At 46.0% G+C, this 24,151-nt stretch overlaps 1 protein-coding gene across 1 annotated transcript in view; it reads left to right on the top strand.

The window, feature by feature from the left end:
• Nucleotides 1-24,151, top strand: part of LOC147028224 (band 4.1-like protein 5) — a 108,439-nt gene that overhangs the window by 65,625 nt on the left and 18,663 nt on the right. Inside the window, exons 12-15 of the mRNA XM_085878450.1 lie at nt 13,711-13,817; nt 14,029-14,056; nt 14,273-14,309; nt 20,669-20,763. Coding sequence (XP_085734576.1) covers nt 13,711-13,817; nt 14,029-14,056; nt 14,273-14,309; nt 20,669-20,763 — 267 coding nt within the window. The remainder of the gene's footprint in view (nt 1-13,710; nt 13,818-14,028; nt 14,057-14,272; nt 14,310-20,668; nt 20,764-24,151) is intronic.

The raw sequence follows: 24,151 nt of genomic DNA, 5'->3' as shown, positions 1-24,151 counted from the left end.
AGCGGTTTTATATCGCCAAGTCCCGTCGGACCAAATGTACATTTTATCAGCTTATAATCAGCCAGCTAATATTCCGAATGCATCATGGCAGAAAGTGACACAATGAGCAGGTTAACATTCAAAAATGGGGACATTTATTTTAAATGCAGATATGCAATGAATGGGGGAATGGGACAGGACACGAGCAAAAATCTACAGCTCATGTCTGTTATGTACACAATCATGCACTTAATCAGTTCTACTTCGGTAGACAAGGCGCCACAGACTTTCATCCAAAACCCCAGAAAGAAAGAACCGGGCTCGTGAGCCTTTATAATTGCTCGGAGCCGGGATGACCGAAGGGGCTCCGAGAGATTGGGCGGGCTACCTGGCCACCCTCGTAGTGACTCGCTGGGTCCTGGTTCGGCGACCATCGGTATCTTTGTCCAGACCCCTGAGCTCTGACTGGCTCCCTTGGTCGACCGGCCTCCACTGCGGCCTGGCCTAGCCGACGACTCGCTGGAGGAGTGAATGGGTCTCGACTCGGGCCTCCTGGTTGCGCCGGCGAACCCCCAGTGAACCAACTACCCAAACTCCAAACTCTCCATCTACCAATGGGCGTCTCTCCACTCCCACCGCCAACTGCAAGCCACGAAGTCCAGCGCCCAACTCAAGCGCTCTTCTCAAGCACTCCCAGCTCCACTCAACTCAAGCGCTCTCCCCAACACACCGGACTCCAACACCCCGGACTCCAACACCCCGGACTCCAACACCCCGGACTCCAACACCCCGGACTCCAACACCCCGGACTCCAACACCCCGGACTCCAACACCCCGGACTCCAACACCCCGGACTCCAACACCCCGGACTCCAACACCCCGGACTCCAACACCCCGGACTCCAACACCCCGGACTCCAACACCCCGGACTCCAACACCCCGGACTCCAACACCCCGGGACTCCAACACCCCGGGACTCCAACACCCCGGGACTCCAACACCCCGGGACTCCAACACCCCGGGACTCCAACACCCCGGGACTCCAACACCCCGGGACTCCAACACCCCGGGACTCCAACACCCCGGGACTCCAACACCCCGGGACTCCAACACCCCGGGACTCCAACACCCCGGGACTCCAACACCCCGGGACTCCAACACCCCGGGACTCCAACACCCCGGGACTCCAACACCCCGGGACTCCAACACCCCGGGACTCCAACACCCCGGGACTCCAACACTCTCTTCTCTGCGGCAAACGCGGCTTTTTATAGCCCCAAGGGGAGGAGTCGCTCTGGGCTTACCACCCGAAATCAGCGCCCTCTCCCCTTTCACCTTTGAACCTTCACTCGTACTGGATCCGCCCCTCTCCTTCCGATTGGCCAGCTCTTTCAGAGGGTAATGCCGTTTTGATCCGATCTTGCCGTCAAACGGGGCCGTGTTGGAGATCACCGTCAAAACGCAGCCGTGTTGGAGATCACGGTCAAAACGCGGCCGTGTTGGAGATCATGGTCAAAATGCGACCGTGTTGGAGATCACCATCAAAACGTGGCGGAAGGTTGTCGTCGTTATTGTTTGTTATTGTTAAAATTAAGAGAGAAAAGAATAACACTACCTCAAAGATGCACAGCCCGGCACACACACAAATCCCGTTATACATTGGTGGGGAAATCTAACCTGGAACACACACTTACCGAAATAACTGACCTCTGGGAAACCTGAATGGTGTTCTGTGAATTTCCACAACCGTAACAATATATATATATATATATATATATATATATATATATATATATATATATATATATATATATATATATATATATATATATATATATATATATATGTGTATATATATGTATATATAATCGAAATATATGGAGTGGGATGAGCACTGATTTATTGGTATGCCATCCAGATGAGAACAAATAAACCCAAAATCTGGATCGGTGGCTCCGTTTGATGTTTAACTGATGTTGACCATATTATTTTTGTCTGTTTGACAGTCACCGGGCGGAGTCCTCTGTGTTGGAGGCGACGCTTTGGTGTAGGACTGTGTCCAATGGGGATTGGGGAGTGCTCGTCACACTCCACTTGTTTCGATTTTCCTGCCAATCACGTCACGTGCCTTCTGGTTAAATGGTTTGCATTAGTTGGAACAATTGTCTGGGTGGCAGATGGATGGTTGTTCTGTGTGAATTATGCAGTTTTACCGTTTGAGACATAATCCGCGGCTGCTCACCATTTCAGTCAGGAGGTGTCTGTCTGTGTCTATCTATCTATCTATCTATATTGGTTCACGAGTCAGTAAGTGACCACGATATTCGTTATTGGTCTGTCTTTCTGTGTCTGTCTGTCTGTCTTTCCTGAGCATAGCTCTGTGGGTTTTGATCCGATCCTGAAAAATTTTTAGTGGGAGGTTTATATCATGATCTAGTTTTGTTTTCCTGAGAATGGGCATGCTGCGCCCATTATGGGCATAACCACACCCAAAAAATGTGTTTTTGGGGGGTAGCAGATTTCAATTTACATCTTCTCCGAGGGGGTTTGTCGAATCTGGCAGGGTTTCGATATTTGGTTAGCCCAATGGCACCTGCATAGCCCCACGGAGCTCGATTTTTTTTTTCCATGTTCGTCCTAAGGTCACAAGGTCATGAACTTAGAAAATTGTGAATTTTGACATAAAAATCGTACGAGCGCCCAAACTTTCAGAGCGAGGATGACAATATTTTTAATGCAGAATCTTGAGGTCATTCCCCACCTAAAGTGTTGAAACCATTTTGCTCTATCTCGAACACCTTGCCCGTGGTGCCCCCTTCAAGTTTGTTTTTACGCTGATGTCATCAAAGTATGGATAATCCGAGGAGTGTGAAATGCCATATAGCCTATATGACGTTATATTGTTCCTGGAATGTTCCAGAGGAAGTTTTGCACCAAAGGTCATAATCCTTGACCTTTGACCTTTAAAGTTCACAAAGGTCAAATTTTCAAAGTTGTGGGAATCGAACCGGGTTTTCGACCTTCTTCGACGAACTAACTCCAATAAGCTATAGCACGTATCCTGTTTCCTTATTTTAATGTCCACAATATTGTTTGGTGAAATCTAAAGGTTATGCAAAGGTCAAATTTTGAAAGTTGTTGAACGAAACCGGATTTTCGACATTTTGCAACTAATAACCTGTCACTCGTACCACATCATGTTGATTATTTTTATAACTTGGTCAAAAATTATCACATTGTCTCATCCTTGACTTCTGAAACAATCTCCATTGTCAAATACCGCTCGTGAACCATTGCCGTCTCCAGACTTGTATATTGTTGCGGTTCTCGGAACTGCATGCATATGTTACGGCGCCGGTGCGTCGGCCGCCAACCGACCGCTCTGACGGAGCCGCAAGTCGAGTCGGCCCGACCGATCGCCCGGAATATGGATCGCCGCCCGGATAAGTCCGAGTCGACGGGTCCTTGTACAAGAACCGAAATATGCCAATGGGCAGATCACGTGGGGTAGGGTCGATTGCCAATCTTCAATGAACCTAAATACCCACGTGATCCAACTACCGGGGTATTCCACCATCGACGGAACTAATACGGAACAAACCGCTGAGGCGAGCCTGTCCCGTGCGCGATTCCGAGCGGCTTAATCGCCGAGAACCGTCGGTCCAAATGTCCCCCTTTTACGGCAAACCAACGGCTTTCTAACTCCCAACACACGAAATGCTCAGTCAATGAAAGAATCGACGCGATGAGCTGAAAACATTTAACAATTGGGGTATTTATAAATAATAATGGGGAACTAGGGAAGCACGTAAGAGCAGAACTATACCGACTATGCGAAATGCAATGCAAACATTTACAGCACACAAAGCACTTAACAATTTCCTACTTATTAGACGGGCCCACGGACACACGTACTCACACACACCCAAGTAATGGTGGCTGAGGCCTTTAATAACGGGCTCCATCTCGGAGGACTGAAACCCAGGACCTATCTCGAACCTCTCCACCTCGTGTGGTCTTCAAGTTGTTCGGACCCGGGCTCCAGCGAGAGCGAGCTGGACCCAATCGCCGTGAGCCGCGATCCTTCCCGAGCTCCAGCGAATCCTCCCGCGCTTCTCAACACATGCTGGTGAGACGAGGTGCCGATCCTTCCCGTCGATGAGTCGCTTCCCCGAGGAACCACCTCCAAGATGAGGTCGATGAGTCGCACCAAGCCGGGAACCAAACTGAGAATAAAGAGCTCCACGAACCAAGAAGAAGCGACCATTCGCAGCTCGAGCTGAGCAACCGGCTCAACTTTCTTCCAAACAAAACAGCTCTCCAAAAAGCCGACCGAGCCAAGCAGGACCCGAAGCTCTGCTGAACATCTCTGCAGAAGCAAAAAGCTTCTGAAGGCCTCAACCCTAACCCAAGCTAAGCAGGACCCGAAGGTCTGCTGAACGATGACTCCCCCTCTCCGAACATGAACCAACTTGAGGATCTCTTCCTTATCCTCTTCACAGCTCGAGCCGAAGCTCTACTGAACCACCTGAACGAACCCGAACAAAGAAAAAAAGATCTCCTCTTTATCCTTCTCTGCCCCCTCCCCTGCGCCCGGCGCAGGCCCGTCGCTAGGGGGGGCATTTGGGTGCAATGCCCCCCAATGGTGCATCTGGTGCCCCCCCCACTTGTACGCCACCCATTTATGCGCTGTTGCACCCTGTGAACAACTTCGTGTTTAAGGATGAGCGCCCACTGTGAACTCCTTGTTGTTTAAGAGTTCACCTGTGTGAACTAAAACCTTTATTCCAGATGTTCAACATGGTGAATAATAAGGCCTTCTTGGATAAACTGTTCTTTAATAATATCCTTCTTTGAATAACAGTCAAGAGATAAGTGTGCGCTTCCCAGCTCATCTCCAAAAGCAATTGGCAAGACAATACAGTCCGAGCCCACAAGATAAAAGATAATAACGCAAGCACCAACGCCAGCAGCCAAGACTCGTGTCGAATGTCGATATTGTGGGTGGTTATATATATCGTGGATCATTTAGTTTTTAGGAATAGCCAATCAGCGTATTCGATATGGAGACCCTATTGAGCAGGTTACCTGATTGGTTGTAAGTTAGCTATAAATGTAATATAGTCATAATATGATTCAGGAAAAGACATAAATTTACATTATTAAAGATGAAGTGCACGTGCACCACGTGACCTTCACAACTCGTCAACCCTCCATCTTACAAAAGTAATTTTATAATAAAAATTAAAAAATATGTGTATTTGCAATCATGCTTACATTTGAAATTATGCAGATAAAACCTGTTTTTGATGGATGCATCATTTAATAAATAAAACCGTCAACCGTCAAATCTCGCGACTCGCGAGATTAGTGACGAGAGTCGCGAGATTAGTGACACGAGTCACGAGAGACGAATCACAGAGCACGAGCTCGCAGCATGAGAAAAAGACATGGATGATGGATATACGAAAATGGCTCAGAAAAGGAAAAAATGCAAGCGACGAAAATGAAGAAGATGATGAAAGACATGTTGTGGGAGGAGGAGGAGGACGAGGAAAAGACGATCATGTCGATGAAATACCGACAGAAGCTGGCCAACCTGGCCAAGACAGCAATGTCAGCCCTGCGGCTGGAGGCCCAGCACAGACAGCCGAGTTTCCACGCTCGGCGGCGGCCTCGGGGTCGGGTGTGACTGTCAAGCCGCTTCCCGATGATCTTGGAAGTGAGAGACCGAATCAAGTTGTTCTACAGCGGTACCCTGGCCATCTGTTGCAGAACAAGAGTCGCTCGTTTGTGTCCTCGTGGTACCAGACTAATGAATGGCTGGAATACAGTGTGCAGACAGATGCAGCATTCTGCTATCCATGTAGGAAGTTTAACACCGCACGTGGCCCAGTGGACTCTACTTTCACAGTGCGAGGCTACCGGAATTGGAAACATGCTGTTGAGAAAGACGGGGGGTTTCACAAACACGCAACTTCAAAGGAACATTTAACTTGTGTTTTGAGGTGGAAGGAGAATGAGAGGCGCATCGATTGTGGTAAGGAGGTTTCCACACTCCTCAATGCTGACCAGCTAAATAGAAACCGGTACTATGTGTCTGCTCTTATAGATGTTGTGGGATTTCTCGCCGAAAATCAGATACCTTTTCGAGGGAGCCTTGATAATTTTGAAGATATGTCAGGCGGGCACAGTGGGCTCTTCCTCTCGCTTTTAAACTACACACTCAAAAAAGACACCGAGCTCGCCGAAATAATAAAGCATATCCCACGAAACGCAAGCTATACTAGTCCGGAAATGCAGAATGAACTGATCTGCACATTGAGTAATGTTGTGACGGATGCCATCGTGGAAGAAGTAGGCACATCGTGGTTTACTATCAAGGTGGATGGGACGAGGGACCCCACTGAATGTGAGAACATATCAATCATCATTCGCTTTGTATCGGCATCAAATGAAGCAACAGAGCGTCTACTCACAATAGCTACAGCCGACGCTGGAGATGCAAAAACATTGACAGACCTAATAATTGCAGAGCTGACAAAAACAGGACTTGTCACGTCAAAAATATTAAGTCAGGTGTACGAAGGGGCTTCGGTAATGGCTGGGAAGCACGGTGGGGTGCAAAAGTTGTTGCAAGAGATATTGGAAAGAGAAATCCCCTATGTGCACTGCTTAAATCACCAACTCCATCTGGTAGTTATCCACGCACTGGCAGCAGAGAAAGCTGTCACTGATTTCCTCGAGGTTTGTTGTTGCCTTTACAATTTTTTTTAGAAAGCCCACTGTTGCTGCACAGTATAAAGGTGAGCGGTTTAAACGACTTCTTGATCAAAGGTGGACGGGACATTTCACCACCGTGTCTGTGATCATAGGATCTTTTAAGGATATCACATCCTTACTGTCGGAGATTGATGCAGAGCGTGCCTACGGTGCAGAGATGAGGATGGAGGCCATTGGGCTTTTGTGGGAAGTCTCTGGGCCTGCCTTCATGTTCATTGCTATCTTTGTACAAAAACTGCTGATGTTGTTAGATGGCCCTAACAGACTCTTGCAGGTAGAGGACATGGACTTGCTAATGGGGTTGGAACTGGTGGCGAGTGCTACAGAGTGCGTGGAGGAACTCCGCTCTGAGGATGAGTTCACTGATCTGTGGAACAAGGCCAACGATGCTCGCACTTCTAGACCTGCACCACCAAAACAGAGACGCACAATGCATAAGAACTTGGAACAGTTTGTAATTTTGGAGACTACAGGACAAAACAACGACAATGACAAGACGGAACTGCAGAGGGTTTTTTACAGCGCAATTGACACTGTACTTGGTGAGATCGCTCAGCGCTTCAGTGAGTGCAACACACAACTCGCCCGTTCACTCGCTGCCTTGAATCCTGAAAATTGCATGTTTTTTGGTCCCCACTTGCTCCAGCACATCATGACATTAACAAAGTCAACCATCAGTGAAACAGAGTGTGTGGTTGCAAAGCAGTTTATTCGCTCACAGACAGAAAAGCAGCCAAACGAGAGATGGACAACACAAAAACTCCTCTCAACATACCATAAAACGCTGGAAGCCATGCCAAGTGTAGTGACTGCTATAAGACTTGGACTAACATTTGGTGCGTCCACTGCCATGTGTGAAAACTCATTCTCAACATTGAGGAATCTCTTCACTGACCATCGACGGTCCATGCACGCAAGGCACAACTGGTACAGCTGGCCTTCGAGAGAGACCTCACACGTAAATGCCTGAATGAATGGAAGGAGAAGGTCCTCAGAAGATTCCACACCGAGACACGTCGCCTGCAGCTCTTCTGACAGCGAGTACAGTGGTATAAAAACTATACGAGGAGTTCAGATTGTGTGTGTGACTGCTGGTGATGCGTGTGTGGTTGTGGTTGCAGTGTGGTTGTGGTCAGCACCCGCCGTGGTCGGCTGCTTTGTACTTCTGATGTTTAAGTTAAATGTTGTGTTTGGTGCTTTGCATATCCCATATCTAGTGCTTTGTGCATAACCTTACCTCTGTGTAATTGACTGCTTTAAATGCGGACCTTGTGGTATCTTCAGGCTGGTCGTATTTGCTGTTGATAGTTTAACGTGATGATCGCAGGTCATAGCCTACTGTATCTTATTTCAAAGTGCACTGATTCTGGTGCCAACCTCCCCCGTTTAGTCATTGTATCTCTGGTATATTAATTTTCTAATGCCAATTCTTCACAACACCTTGTATAAGTGCACCTGAATTGATGCCAATTGTCTAATCATTGAATATTTGCATTGTGAATGTGCCAGTTTGTTGCGGCTCTCCTGCATTCGAATAATTTTAGGCCAAAAACATCGGTACGTATTAAATCTAGCTGAGATCAATTTGGTTAGTATGCGACGGCAACCTCAGTATAGATGTGTCAATGCTGCATGAATACAATAGTATACCGGGTTATCAAAAATATTAAATATAATAATTGTGCCCCCCATCCAGTTCATATGCCCCCCTTAATACTGAGCCCTGGCTACGGGCCTGGCCCAGAGTGACTCATGCCCTCGTGATCCATCCCCCGCTCAATCACGGGTGGGAGGGAGTTGTTGACATCATGAATCACGGGACGGAAAGGCTCTTCTTCCTCTTCGCAGAAGAGGGGGAGGGACGTCTCCATTGTTCGTTCCCTAACTATTAAATCGATCCGCAATGCATCTAATCGATTTCTAAACATTTAAACAATGGAAGGTGAGCTATCTTGGGAACAAGCACTTATCGACATAGCTGACTAAAGGAACCTGTATGTTGTGTGCAATTGAATTCCAAATTCGTAACACATACAACAGATAGGTGTCCCAAGACAGTTATTCCATTATTATACGTGTAGATAGTCCCCTTCCTTTTGTTTAGCGGGACAACAAGGGAGTGCGTTGCAATGATCGAATTGCTAGGGTTGCTTCAATCATTTTTCCTTCATTTCATTCCCACTCTTCTTTTCTGATTATTCCTGAGGTAAATCAGCCACGTGTGCCTTCGCTGTAAGGTGGGGCCTCGTCGAGGCCAGCGCGTGCTGCGCCATGGTGGGGAAACTGCAGCGCCGAGTTATGTGGTGTGCTCGTTGGTGCTGGACTATTGACTCGAGCTTCCGATGGTCTGGGGAGAATTGCCGATTGCATTAGAGAGGCCTGCAAGTAAATACCTCTTAAGAGGCTGCACGAATGGTGTTTTTCACGGCACGGGAAACACGGCCAGCACAACGCCCACGCTGCAGGAAACACATACAGAGGCCGATAAAGCCGTCTCCACGCCATGTTGGGCAGGATATGAGTTTCCGGGTAGAAGTGGCTTGATCCTTTTTAACCTCAATACCCGACACATATTGGTGTTCGCCCCACGCACACTCTAGTGGAGTTGTGTGAACGTGAGCGCTGGCCACGTGCATAATGGCGGAACCACGCACACTGTCTGGAATGTGCTCGAAAGCAGACACTTATGCCACTCGTGAAATTTATCCATGGCGATGTACTTTCGGTCCTCGCTGGCAGCGGTGGATTCTCCACGGATGGTCAACGTCTTCTCGTCTCTGCAGTCAGCGAGGCTGCGGTCGAGCCAGGGAATGGACAGTGCGGGCCACGTTGGCGCGCGCGAAATGAGCGCGTTGATCGACGCCGGTCAAACGCCCGAGCGGCATACGGGACCCTCGACCGGTCGCCCAGGGGTTTCTGCAGGATGATTCGCGTGCCAATTTCGGTGTGGGTGATTCATGTCATCTCATGGTTTCGGAGCGCAAAGTTGCCGCTCTTTGAGACGGCCTTGCCGGAAACGAAGTGAGGCGGTTTCCGGCCCAAGCTGGCGGGCCACGTGAGGGGTCGGAGCCAATCGGAGCGCCCGATTTAGGTGATGACGTTTGGATTCAGCATGGCCCCTCCCCCCAAGATGCGGGCCCTATAAAGGTCGGGGCAGTCCCTCTTGCTTGGTCGGTCTGTGTTTCCTGCTCCTCGTCTCCGTCTCCTCCTCTCCGCCCATGCCTCGCCTCGTCGACACGGCCACGACCCACCTCCTGCTCCTCGACTCTGCCGCCTCGTCTCCGCCCACACCACCTCGACCCCACCCGCCAACCTGATCCCGCCTTTTACTCCACTCAAGCTCCCCGTTCACGAACACAGTCTCCACACGTACGGCTTGGGCCAGAGACAATGCGCCCACTGTCTGGTACCGCATCCCGGAGCATCCTCCTCCCCTCCACCCCCCCTACCCAAACGTATTGGTGGCACATCGTGCTGTCGGGCGCACAGGAACCGAGATCATAGCCTCAACTCCCCTCCCTGGTTGCAAAACTCCCTCTTCGTGTGTGTGTGTGTGTGTGTGTGTGTGTGTGTGTGTGTGTGTGTGTGTGTGTGTGTGTGTGTGTGTGTGTGTGTGTGTGTGTGTGTGTGTGTGTGTGTGTGTGTGTGTGTGTGTGTGTGTGTGTGTGTGTGTGAACTTCGCTGCTGGGGTAGCTATCATTTCGTGAAGTGCGACTGTCGCTGATGCAATGCCCCTCTACCAGTACACACACTGGAACTGGTACTCATTTCGGCGACCTCGGAAGGATAACAGGCTGATTCAACCCCCTGGTGTATTAATTCAGCGGCCGACGGGGCTTGAACTCAGGACCCTAGTATCCCAAGCCGTCACCCTTACCACTGAGCCAATACCAGGCGTGCGTGCGTGCGTGCGTGCGCGCGCTGGCGCCTGTCTGCTGGTGCCTGTCTGCATAAGCAAGACTGCAGAAGATTGTTATCGTTATTATTATTGTTATTATTTTCGCGTGAAGTCTGCTCTGTCCTCTTTTGTAAGTTGCCTGTTTATTGTCGCACCACACGCTTCTTTCTATCTCTGCACAACACACAACAATAAATCTTCACTGTGCCACATATCTTTCCTCGCCTGCTTGTAAATAAATTATTATTATTAGCAATGTTCCCTGCTCATTTTTGTCTTTTCTTCTATTGATCCAGCATGGTCCGAATCCTAGCTTAGCCGGGACTCTATTCCCAACGATCCGTTCCTTTTAGCCCGTACGTCCTTTGCAGTGTCGCTCGGCTGCATCCGATCTGGTAGAGTGATCCGGTTCGGACAAGGCGTACCAAGGGCGTGTTCCCCGGTGATTAATTAGGTAACCCGATTAACCCATAGACGGGAGGACCCTCGGTCACGGGTGAGTTATTGGCGTCCACGGTTGGTTCAGCGACCTGCCCCGTGACGGAATTATCCGTGTGTGATGACCTACAATTCTGGGGAGCCTGGTGGGAACAGAGATAGCTTCCCCCACCTAGTGGTCTTCTCACCCGACCAAATACCATATATACATATATACAGCTCTGGAAAAAAATAAGAGACCACTCCAAAAAAAATTTAAATCAGCATCTCTACATGTATGGCAGCCATTCCATTCCAGTGTCTGTTGAATTCCAACACAGGCACACCTCATTCTACTTGGTGAGGTATTGATTAGGTGATCACCTGAACCAAATCTTATTTAACAAGGAAAAGTATAAAAACCACTGCTGGTGGTCATCACTATCCTCTTACAATAGGACCAGCTGGATGGCAAAAACAGTGCTAGTAGTACCTCAAAAGTAATTGGAATCAAAAGAATAACTATTGACCATGCCAAAAGAGTTGAAAAGAAAAGTTTTGAGAGAGGAAAAGAAGAGTTCAATTCTGGCTTTACTGGCAGAGGGATACAGTGAGCGTCACGTTGCTTCCATCCTTTAAAATTTCAAAGACGGTGGTTCATAAGAACAAGGTCAAGCAGCAGACACTGGGGACAACAAAGCTACAGACTGGCAGAGGGTGAAAACGACTTTCCACTGACCGGGATGACCGCCCACTCATTCGAATGCCACTCAACAACCGTAGGATGACATCAAGTGACCTACAAAAAGAATGGCAAACAGAAGCTGGGGTGAAGTGTACGGGGAGGATGGTTCGAAACAGGCTTCTATGGGCAGCGCTGAAGTTGTGCAAGTATAGAAAAAAGCCCTTCATCAATGAGAAGCAAAGAAGAGCCAGGCTGAGGTTTGCAAAAGACCATAAGGATTGGACCGTGGAGGACTGAACTAAGGTCATCTTCTCTGATGAGTCCAATTTTCAGCTTTGCCCAACACCTGGTCGTCTACTGGTTAGACGGAGACCTGGAGAGGCCTACAAGCCACAGTGTCTCGCACCCACTGTGAAATTTGGTGGAGGATCGGTGATGATCTGGGGAGACTTCAGCAAGGCTGGAATCGGGCAGATTTGTCTTTGTGAAGGACTCATGAGTCAAGCCACGTGCAAGGTTGTCCTGGAAGAACACTTGCTTCCTTCTGCTCTGACAATGTTCCCCAACTCTGAGGATTGGTTTTTCCAGCAGGACAATGCTCCATGCCATACAGCCAGGTCAATCAAGGTGTGGATGGAGGACCATCAGATCAAGACCCGGTCATGGCCAGCCCAATCTCCAGACCTGAACCCCATTGAAAACCTTTGGAATGTGATCAAGAGGAATATGGATGGTCACAAGCCATCAATCAAAGCCGAGCTGCTTGAATTTTTGCGCCAGGAGTGGCATAAAGTCACCCAACAGCAATGTGAAAGACTGGTGGAGAGCATGCCAAGATGCATGAAAGCTGTGATTGAAAATCAGGGTCATTCCACAAAATATTGATTTCTGAACTCTTCCAAAGTTAAAACATTAGTATTGTGTTGTTTAAAAATGAATATTAATTTGTTTTGTTTGTATTATTTGAGGTCTGAAAACACTGAATTGTTGTTGTTATTTTGACCAGTTGTCATTTTCTGCAAATAAATGCTCAAATGACAATATTTTTATTCGGAATTTGGGAGAAATGTTGTCAATAGTTTATAGAATAAAACAAAATGTTAATTTTACTCAAACACATACCAAAAATAGTAAAACCAGAAAAACTGATAATTTTGCAGTGGTCTCTTAATTTTTTCCAGAGAGAGAGATATATATATATATATATATATATATATATATATATATATATATATATATATATATATATATATATATATATATATATATATATATTTGGCATTCCTGATTATTGTTTCATCGCTCATTTATGTTAAGTTATCAAAAACACCCATAGTCGTTAAAATATTTTGTTATGATTATTATCATTTATTTGGTTCTTGTAGTGGGACCCCTGTTTACCTTTGACTTTTGTGTTTATTTCACCTATATGACTTTTAAGCCTGGCTTAGTGGTTAGGGTGGCGGCTTGGGATCCGAGGGTCCTGAGTTCAAGCCCCGTTGGCTGCTGAATTAATACCCTGGGGTTGGCTCAGCCTGTCATCCATCTGAGGTCGGCGAAGTGAGTACCAGTGTACTGGTCCCGGTGTATGCCCCGGTTAGAATAGGTATACCATATCCCTGTGTGTCGTAAGAGGCGACCAGGGTTGGCGTCAGGAAGGGCATCCGGCCATAAAACATTGCCTCAAGAAAAAGCCTAACCTCTGCACAGCAGGGAAAAATGGCTGTAAAAACGGTCATTTTTTTTTTCACCTATATGACTTTTGTGACAGATTTAAAATGCATGACTCTTCATTAATCATATTGTGTTGTAAAACTGTTTTTCATTTCACTATTCTCAACAAAAACCAAAGGAAGATTAAAGAATTGCGGTTAACAATGATGCGTTGTTATATTATACACTTGCTGTCCATGACGTGCCCCATTGTGTGACGACATGCCATTGCCAGTGGCCACACAGAATTCCAGGCAACCAAGGTGAACAAGGCAAGGCGAGCTTCGACCGTCCAGCGTCGACCTAGCAGGAGATACTCACGCCGGGCATCCTTGCAGCAAGGTGTGGAAGGATGGGATGGGGTGCGGGTTGGTGGCAGGGAGTGTTTAATGCAAACAAAAACCACGAGTGGTGCATGTGGGAAATTCCTCAGGTTTTTCGCTGCTGTCGTTTTTCACATGCTCAAAATAAAATATTCTATTCAAAAGTATGACCTATTTGTATTAATACCTTGCTTGCTGAATCTTTACTTTTTTATTCTTTTTATTTTTAGCATCTTTGTCAAGGCCTTTCTCCTCAGGGTAAGTTCGCACAAGTCGGTGATTTTTGTGTGGATGCCATTCCTTCTGGTATTTATTTGTTTGCCATGGCAATGATAACTTCTACCTCATGCCTTATTGCTTGCACGCATTTTTTTTTTTTAACCATGAGCTGCACAATTAAATCGCTCAATTTTTCTGTGGTTAAGAATGAATGATTAATTTGTGTTTTTCACCAGTAGTTGTTGTTCTTTTCAGTTATACTCGGAGCATGATCATCCCAAGAGAAGTGCAGGTAAATATTTTGGTACAATGATTGCATTCATTAATTCATTCAATTGCTGTGAAAAGACACACTATGTAACCCTTGAGGGCCTGTGGAGTTTAGTGGTCAAAACAGTAATGGGGTTGGAATCGTGGAGTGGAGTTTGCTTTTGTTGAGTATGATGGATGATGCTAGATTTGGGAAAGAGAGAGAGTTGAAGGTGGGGGGGAGAGTTGCGCATGGAGAGTGGATGGAAGGGCAAGCGAGAGCTTTGCACCTCTTTGGAAAATACCATGGATGGATGAGATTTCATGGATGGAGATTTGCTTTGCAAATACCATGGATAAGATTTCAATTGCAATTTCTTGAAGCTTTATCAAGACGCTTAACTGACTTTCAGCCAATTTTCTACTGATAATGTTTCAACATTTCTCAATTTTGTTGAGATCGGGGTTGTTTCGTGGCATCATGCGGGTAGCCTTTCACCTCAACTGGGAGAATGCATTAATGGAGTTTAATTTGTATGTACTTGTCATAAAAATTATACATAGCATAACATTTTCACTGAATAAAATTTATTTGAGAGCAGCCACCAGTCTTGCTGTGTGGCAGGGAGCTGAATCGTGTTAGAAAATGCAGCTTTTGCCCCTCAAAGTTGATCCTGGAGAATGAAATTCCAGTGCTTTTCCAGGACTTGGATGTCATCTAGAGCTTTCTTGGGGTTGGAGCGGGAGTGGGAGGGACGTGAATTTGATCCACACCATGTCTAGAAATCCTTCTCCACGCTATATGTTCCTGTGGATGCCTCATAATACCCCTCATGCACTGAGGGTGGAATTCTTATCCAGCACCTCACTGAATTTTTATTTATTTATTATTTTTTTTATTTTTGTCAGGTCAGATTAGATCTGTGACTTTCTATAGGTACCATGTAAACCTGTACTAACCTGTTTCATGGTTGGGTTGTCGGCGACTAAACCATCTCCCCCACCAAGTTTCTTGGTGAGAAGAGTGTCGGATATGGACACCCAGCAGGATGAAAAAAAACAGAACCTGTCAAAGGGTGGACGAGCTCTTTGTGAGCCAACGGCCTTCCATATCTAGTGCCCAACTGTATCTGCGGTCTTCTCACCCTATGATGCGGTCTTCTATCTCCTCCTTCAGTTGGGTTACTTTTTTATGACGAGGTTGGTGGCAGGATTTGCAAACCGGCCACCATAAAACCCTTCATTCCGCAAAACATATGAAAAGCACAAAAACAAATCTGAAAACCCACTCCGTGGGATTACCTCCTGTGCAGCTGCCCTCATCAGCAGCTCACCATATAACTGGATTGGGGAAAAGCCTTTGGGACCCCCAATCGTTGATGACAGGAGGAAAACCATGGGGTAACCTTCCTGTGTCAGTGTGTATCGGGGTGGTGCTGAGGTGTCGTCCACCAGATGGCGGTCTCCTTGGGTTAACCTGAAGCGTTCCCTTCTGGTGGGTGCCTGGAATGTCCTATCCCTAAGAGAGGATGATCACCTGTCTCATCATCTGCGCTCAAGTGTTGTGACATATGTATTGCAGCACTCTCAGATTCGGAGACTGGATTGTGGCGAGGTCATGGCGGGTGGTTACACCTACTATTGGTCTGGTCGCTCTGATGGTTACCATTGCCTAAGGAGTTGCTTTAGCTATGACCAATAAGCTGACTCCAATGATAATTGAGGTAACACCGGTCAATGAACGTATTATGAAACTAAGGATTCGTCACTCCTACGGTGTCATTTCCCTGGTCTTTGTCTATGCTCCGACTGAGGCGAGTGACCTCACCGTGAAGGACACATTCTACGCCACGCTAGAGTCTGTCGTTGATCAGTGCCCCAGACGAGATACACTTCCAGTCTTGGGGGATTTCAATGCATCGAATGGAACTGATAGGGATGGTTATGAGACGTGTGTTGGTCCCCATGGGTCAGGAACTATGAATCAGAATAGCACTAAGTTCCTTGACTTTGCAAGAAATCACAGACTTAGGGTGGCTGATTCATGGTTCCAGTGCCCACAGGCTCATCACTGGATTTGGTATTCCAACGCTGGCGGTGTGTCAAAGGAGATTGACCATGTGCTCGTTGATGGTCGCTGGAGGATGATCCATAATGACAGGGTCTACTGGAGTGCTCAGTTCCTCAATTCTGACCACAGGCTTGTGGTAGCAACAATGAAGTTGCAGCTTAAATCTGGGAGAATGGTACCATCCCAGCTTAGGCTGGATATTGGCAAGCTCAAGGATGAGAGGGTAGCTGAGGAGTTTGTGAACAGACTGAGTGGGGATTTGGGGGGTCTGTGTGCTTTGCGGAATGCTGAAGAGTTGTGGAGTGCCTTCAAGCCCACTGTCCTTGATGTTGCCGGTGGATGTCTTGGAACTCAGGATAGGGCGAAGAGGAATTTTGTGTCTCAAGGGACACTGGATAACATTGACCATAGTTGCAGGGCAAGGCTGAATGGCAAAGCTGAGCTGTTCAGGGAGCTGAGGTGTAAAACTGTACGTGCGCTAAGGGTGGACAAGGAGACCTATGTGCGAGGAATCTGTGAGGGTGTAGAGCATCACCTGTGGTCAAATGATTCTCATCCTGCTTACAGTGGAATACACGCATTGCGTTCCTCCAAACCCATCCCACGGTGTCCTGCAGTTAGAGCAGAGGGTGGTGGGCTCTTGACAGAGGGGTCCACAGTGAAGGCCCGCTGGGCCGGTTACTTTGAGTGGCTGTACCAGGCTGATCTACCAGCTATCAAGATCGATGTCAGGTGTGTTACTATCCCTAATGCTGACACTCCAATCAACTGTGATCCACCAGAGTTTGTGGAAACAGAATTCGGTGAACCGGGTGAACCGGGTGAAATGGGGTAAAGCTCCTGGGATCTGTGGCATCCATGCTGAACTTGTCAAGGCTGGTGGAAATGCTGCACTCATGCCATTGCCTGCTGTTCTGTGCTCTGCCTGGAACACAGGCATCATCCCAACTGACTGGAAGAGGGCCTTGTTGTCCCTGTCTGAAAAAGGAAGGGTGATCGCCAGGACTGCAACAACTACCGAGGGTTGATGCTGCTCTCAGTGTCGGGCAAGGTCTTTGCTCGGATAATTCTTGATAGGGATTGCTACCATCTGCTTGAGCACCAGCATCCAGAGCAGTCAGGCTTTACACCAAAGAGGTCAACTATTGACCGTATCCTTACTCTTCAGGTCCTCACCGAATGCAGATGAGAGTTTTGGAAGGGGCTGCTTGCAGCCTATGTTGATCTCTGCAAATCCTTTGATTCAGTGACTCGGGATGCCCTCTGCAGGATTCTTGGTCTTAGTGGGGTGCCAACAAAACCGATCAATCTGATGTCTGAACTATACTCTGGTACTGAGAGTGCTGTGAGATGTGGTGATACCATTTCTGACTTATTTCCAGTTGTTCCTGGAGTTCATCAGGGGGTGTGTACTGGCCCCCACACTTTTCAGCACTTGAATGGATTGGTTTCTGCTGAGGATGTCGGAGAGATCAAGCTGCGGTGCATCATTTAGGAATGTCAAGATTTCTGATGTGATTTTGCAGATTATGCAGTCATCTTTGTGGAGACTCTAGATATCCCTTTGGGGGCTCTCGAGGTGCTGAATGAGGAGTCTGATTTGCTGGCATTACAGTTTTCCTTTATCAAAACTAAGATCCAGGCTTTTAATGACATCTTGTCTGTACCTGTTTGTGGCAAGGATGTTGAGGTCGTGGAGAGATTCACTTACATTGGCAGTGATATTCATGTCTCTGCTGGCTGTGAGTCAGAGGTCAACATATGTCTGGGTCGGGCCTGGGGAGTCATAGATTCACTGGATCATGGGGTGTGGCGCTGCCTGTACCTGTCCGGGAGGACGAAAGTCAGAGTCTCAGGTCCTTGGTGCTTCCAGTCTTGCTCTATGGATGTGAGACTTCGACTCTGACCAGGGATATGAGACAGAGACTTGATTCCTTTGGTACCAAGTCTCTTTGGAGAATCCTTGGTTATCGCTGGTCAGACTTTGTGTCCAATGAGCAGTTGCTAAGAGAGACTCAAATGATATTTGTTACCTGCATAGTCCATGAGCGTCAGCTTTGGCTGTATGGACATGTGGATCGTTTTCCTGACGCTGATCCTGCTCACCAGTTTCTCTCAGCGTGGGAGCCTCATGAGTGGAAGAGGCCAATGGGCCGACCATGTGCCTCGTGGTTGCAGCAGGTTGATCAGCATCTTGAGGAGATGGGGTGGACCAGGCATCTGCCGGGGGGGTGGCCAGACGGAGGCCCCTGGAGTACCTGCGGAAAGTGGATGCAGCGATGCCCTGCTCTGGAGAATGCTCTCATACCTGGTCTACCTGTCCTGACCTCATTGAATGCTGCTGCCTCTCTGATCCATGTTCGGGTGAACTTCTACTCTCCTGTGAATATAACTGACTCCCACTGACTTTGTCCAATCTGCAGGTTGCAGGGTCCTTTGGCCACACCATTCTCATTTTTCATCAGAAATAACTTTCCAGGTATATGGGCTGGGAGTCCACCACATCCACAGGGTGATTTCAAATATGATGGTTGCTCATGATCACCCCAGAATGATCCTCCCAGTCCTGCTTTGGATCGATCAATTGATATGCTCTGGTCCCAAGGTACATGTGCTTTACTGCTTGCTATTTTGAGCTTGGAGAAGCTCTCTTCCATATCTGTCCATCTTGTCTTGTCACACTACCAGTTTCCTTGTGCTTCTTCAAAAGTTGAGTAATGCAGGGTGATTTTTATCTCCCCCCCCCCCCCCGGGCGAACCCTAAATATTTCCCATACACTAAAACCTATATCTGTTAGGAACCCATTGTTTTGTGTAAATGTACCCTAATGTTACAGAAAGACATAACTTGATCTTTCTGGGCATGTAAATTCACAAAACACTCATTCACGGCTTGGTGAACAACATTGTGCAATGCATGAAATGCCATTGCCTTCTGTGAAAATTGATGTTTGGTATTCTGTATGTCGGCAAAGAATTATTGACCCAATTTTCTTCTCAGATACAGTAAACTCAGTATGTTACGTCAACATAATCCATGAGTTTCTTGGGCACCTTACAGAAGGTGAAATCAACCAAGGATGGTTTCAGCAAGTTGGTTCCATGAGTCACACTTCGTGATGCAGCATGAACGAACTTGGGTTACTCTTTGACCATGTGGTGTCCAAGTCATTATGGCCACCTTGATCCCCAGATCTTATGTCACCCGATTTCTTTTTGTGGGGCTATTTGAAGTGTATAGTGTACACGACAAATCAACACACACTTGGTGAATTAAAAGCAATAATCAGTGACACGATCAGCAATATTCCCCAAGAAATGTTGCGAAGAATGAACTTGTGCCTGCAACATAGTGGTGGACAATTTCAGCACTTAATTTAAAGAAATCAGTTGTGTGGATCAAGTGACATCTTTCTGTAACATTAGGGTACATTTATGCAAAATATTACGTTCCTAACTGATATTGTTTTTAGTGCGTGGGAATTATTTAGGATTCGCAAATTAAAAAACAAACAAACAATTGCCCTGTAGTTTACTGGTCACGTTTCACTTTTGATGTACCCTTGTGCTCAGTGCACCTATGGGCTGGCTGGATTGCTCAGAGGTTGCGTTACTTCCCTTTCCATTGTCTTGGTCATATTTGATATTTATTTATTTGTTTTTCTCAGGCAGACCATAAACTGCCAATGGAAAACAAGTGTCTATAACGACTCCAGTTGGTCTGCGTCTGTGGGGAAAATATCGACGATTAATTTTCTGAACCAAACTTTGACAGAGGTATGCTAACAGCCGTGCGAAGGGAGTTGAAGTGACGTTTCTGGTATGAGCTCTTCTTCAAAGCCAGACAGGGTCTCACTATGGTGCTTGGCAGGCAGGTGTTGCATCATTGAGTATGCCATCTTTCGATTTGTGGCACGAAGCCTGGTCTTTAATCGACTTTAATTTGCTAGTGGATGTTAAAATCCCACAGGACAATTTAAAAAGACAAAATCCATTGAGTGCCAGTACCGTGTCTAAATTCCACATTCCTTTCCTGACGACTACTGGGATGAACAAAGGCAAACTACCTTGTTTATGTTCTATCTCATGACTGTTTTGGCAGTGCTGACACTAAGGAGAATGGAAGTCTTTCTTCACTCCATCTTGTGATGCAATAATCTTTACTGTTAGTCGAACAAGTTTCGTTTTTGTTTTGCTATTTGAGAAAATCTTTCAAGTGCTGTCTCTCCTAATTAGACCCCACTGCATGAGAGACACCACATGCTTATGCTTGTGCATGGAAATGGTTGGTGAGAACCTACTGTTGTAATGTGAACATCTTGAACTCTCAGGGTTCACCCAGTTCCACATTACTCGTTCCTGCTCATCAAGGACCTACCACCTCTGATACCCACACGGATTTGTCGAGCCATGGAGCGGAAACAAGGTGCATAATGATTGTAGCCATGACTGCATGTTCACTTGCCCATATTCACACGTCATTTTGGTAATTAATTTTGTTTTCTTGTAGTTCACCCCATGCCTCTACTCAAATTGATTTCAAAGCTTCCATTTGGTTTGGGGGGGGGGTAGTTCAATAACTGGAGAGGTGGGAGGAAAGGGTGCCAATTCATTACTGGGGATTGGGGGAAAGGAAGATTCAACATAAAAGGGGGTGAGCATGGATGGTGATGGTTCAACACAACTAAAGTTGTGGTTCCTGAATGATAGTTTTTGTTGTTGGTTTTCACTGTTACATTTTTTTTTTGTTTTTTTTTTAAACCATCACCTTTGAGGTGTAATGTTTTTGACTTGATTAAGCCCTTTTTCTGAGTTTGTAGAAAGTTTGTTTCTTTGGCTACCTGTTAGCGGTACATGTTGTACCTAGTTGTAAAAAATTTACAGATTTGAGGCCTCAATCCATTGTAAAAATTTACAGATTTGAGGCCTCAATCCATTCTTGCTGGTCATAATGGTGGTTACAAAGTTCTTGAGTTTGTCAATGTGTAATGTTTTACCCTGAGCTTGCTTGGCTTTGCGCAATCCCTCATTCTTCCTTCGGTGTATGGCACTTCTTCACCATGTTTCATAAAAATGAAGCGTACACTTTGACCCTAATCACATATTGAACACTTGCTTTTCCTTTGATTCTTTATTTGTTTTCCCTGTGACATTCTCTCTTGGGTATCTTGGTCCTTAAAGGGGAACCCGAGAACATGAACCTTTAACTATCCCTCAATATCAAGTTAGGTATGATGTCATCTTATCATTACCTTAATAGGAAAGTTGAAAATTTAGAGAAACTCATTTTTTTCACTCCTCTATTCTTGTGACGTCTGACCCATGGCATCACTGAGTGAAGACTATAGATCCATGCACAGGCGAGTGGATTAGTGGGTCTTTATTCGCCAGTTTTGAGTGACCATTCGAGGAAAGGGGTTTTCAATTTTGATTTCAATCTCTAGTTTTCATAAATGATTCATTGTTTTCTTGTTGCACACCTGTCGGTATCTATGCAAGAGATCAACTTGACTTGAAGTTAACGAGTTGGTCTTATTGTTGACCACAAACCAGAATGGATGAACATCACATTCACCATGACCGCTGATTGTAGTCTATAATGTACATGTAAATGATTGTTCTGAAACCGGGAGAGTTATGGACCCGTATCAAACTTGCCAATCTTTATTGCGTAAACAATCACCGAGATCGCTATCCATGATGCTGTGAATTTTTTTTTTTCTTCTTCACCCTCACTCACTCAAAATGATATAGATCTCATAATAGTATCACAGGAACCACTTGCACCTTCATTTTTTTCTCACCTTCTATCCGCCACCTACCAAGCAAACCCCATATACCGGACACTTTTGACTTGCTTCTGTCAATGGAATGTAATTCCTAATTTGAACATCATATCTTTTCAATGCTGGATGCCATGTTTTACTTTGTCTTCACTCTGTGACCCCACTGGTCGAACCCCCACACAGTGTTTTGCCTCGGGCACACAATACCTCTGTTAAATTTTTTTGTATTTTTCTTTTCCAAACGTGACATGAGCAATTTTCGGTGGACGTAAAGTTTGCTTTTCATTTGGGTTCCCCTTTAAGTATTTTTGTTATTTTTATGATTTTTTTTTATTTTATTATTTTTTTCCATTTTCCTGATTTTTTTTTTTTCCTGAGCATGCATTCTCTCTCGGGTGTTGGGACCAATCTTCATGCCATTTGGGACATTGCAAATGGCCCTTTCTGATTGCGTGCACTCTGGCTCAATCCTGCCTGGCTTGAAGCGTTTGGCTTCATCTTCGGTGCATAATTTTCCGAGACCGTGAACTAATGCACATCCGGGTGCCACCACTCGCCATGCCACAGGCAACGAAACACCGTTGACGCTGCGACCAGGAACTCAGGCCCGCAATCTGCAAGAGGATCGAGCAGAATTGACAACCAGGGTCGAGATCATCGGGGAAACTCTGCCAACAAGCCGCGCGTGACTCGCAAAGTCATCGCTACAGAGCTATGATCTCCTGCAGTTGTCCTGAAAAAGATATTGTGAATCTGTGATGAGCAACATCGTTTAAAAAATAAGGAGCAGGTTTCCTGATGTTCAGGGTGCTCTGCACAGCACTACGTTCTTATATCAATATCAAAGGTCCACTACGGCACGCCCGCGTGCACAAATATTTCACAACCAAATTGATCGGTCATGGTGGTGGTGGTGACACAAAATGGCTTTTGTGAAAATGTACCTGAAACTTCAATCTTCGATGCTCGAGCGATGCAACGAGTCATCTCGAGGGGCTGAGCAAGTAATGCGGCTGTGTAATCAGAAGTTAGATATGTGACATGCATGTGCATACGGTTGCTTAAGTTGTGCCTCATGGACCTTTGTTATTCAATTCATGTATGTTTGGTGGGCTGAATGCAAAAACCTTGGCATCGATCACCTTCACCTGGTCCTTTCTTTCCCTTGTGTATGTGTATATAAGGCCCATGACGTTTTGCTGTTTTTATTCAAGCTGAGGCTATCTCCTTACAAACTCCTTTCGTTTACTTTCCACTTGGAGTAAAGTTTTCTTAAAATGGTTACCAGGAGCTCAAAAAAATTTTTTTCCATTTACTCAAAAAAATGAAATAAAATAAATTGATCCGATTATGATAGATGCTTTTAGATTTTGTTAAAGAAAATTTACATCCGATATATTCCCCCCCCCCGCCCCCCCTCACCTCCTGGATTGGTTCACCCAATTTATCCAATTCAAGTCTTCTTGTTATATCTGCAATCACGCTGTGTTTTCAGCTGCCGTAAGACACCTTCATGCTCTAGTTTGTCAAAGGCTTGTGTTGGGTTCTGTGAAATACCTGCAAACAGTTGAGTATTTAAGAGAATGGTTATATTTGTGCATTTTTGTTGGAGAAAGGTGTGTTGCCACTCTTGACAGAGTTAATTTTGCATGTGCCTTCAGGTAATTTGTTTTGGCATGTTGACCTTTGAATGTCTTGAATGATCATATTGTGATGTTTTAATGTACTGTATTGCTATTGCTTAGTTCATAATAAGCCTTGCATTTTATGAATATTTTTGCTTTGAATGCTCTCAGAATTCAGGGTTTTGTCAATTGTTCCTTGATGAGATCATGTGAGCAAGTTTGAGATTAGTCTTCATTGAACAAAATGACTCACCACCCACCCCCCACCCCCCACCCCCTGTGGCCCACTCCAACCCCCTTCCATTTAGCCACATGATCAATAATAATGAATAGAATTATTCTCACTGAGGGATCAATCAAGTTTTTGTATTCTTGAAGGTGGTGTTAGGTCATAGCAATGACA

Source organism: Eptatretus burgeri, chromosome 4 (genome assembly GCF_056783735.1).
Source record: "Eptatretus burgeri isolate ZD-2024b chromosome 4, Ebu_testis_v1, whole genome shotgun sequence".
Taxonomy (NCBI): Eukaryota; Metazoa; Chordata; class Myxini; order Myxiniformes; family Myxinidae; genus Eptatretus; species Eptatretus burgeri.
Note: the sequence above shows the minus strand (reverse complement) of the source record. Positions and strands in the feature narration are given on the sequence as shown.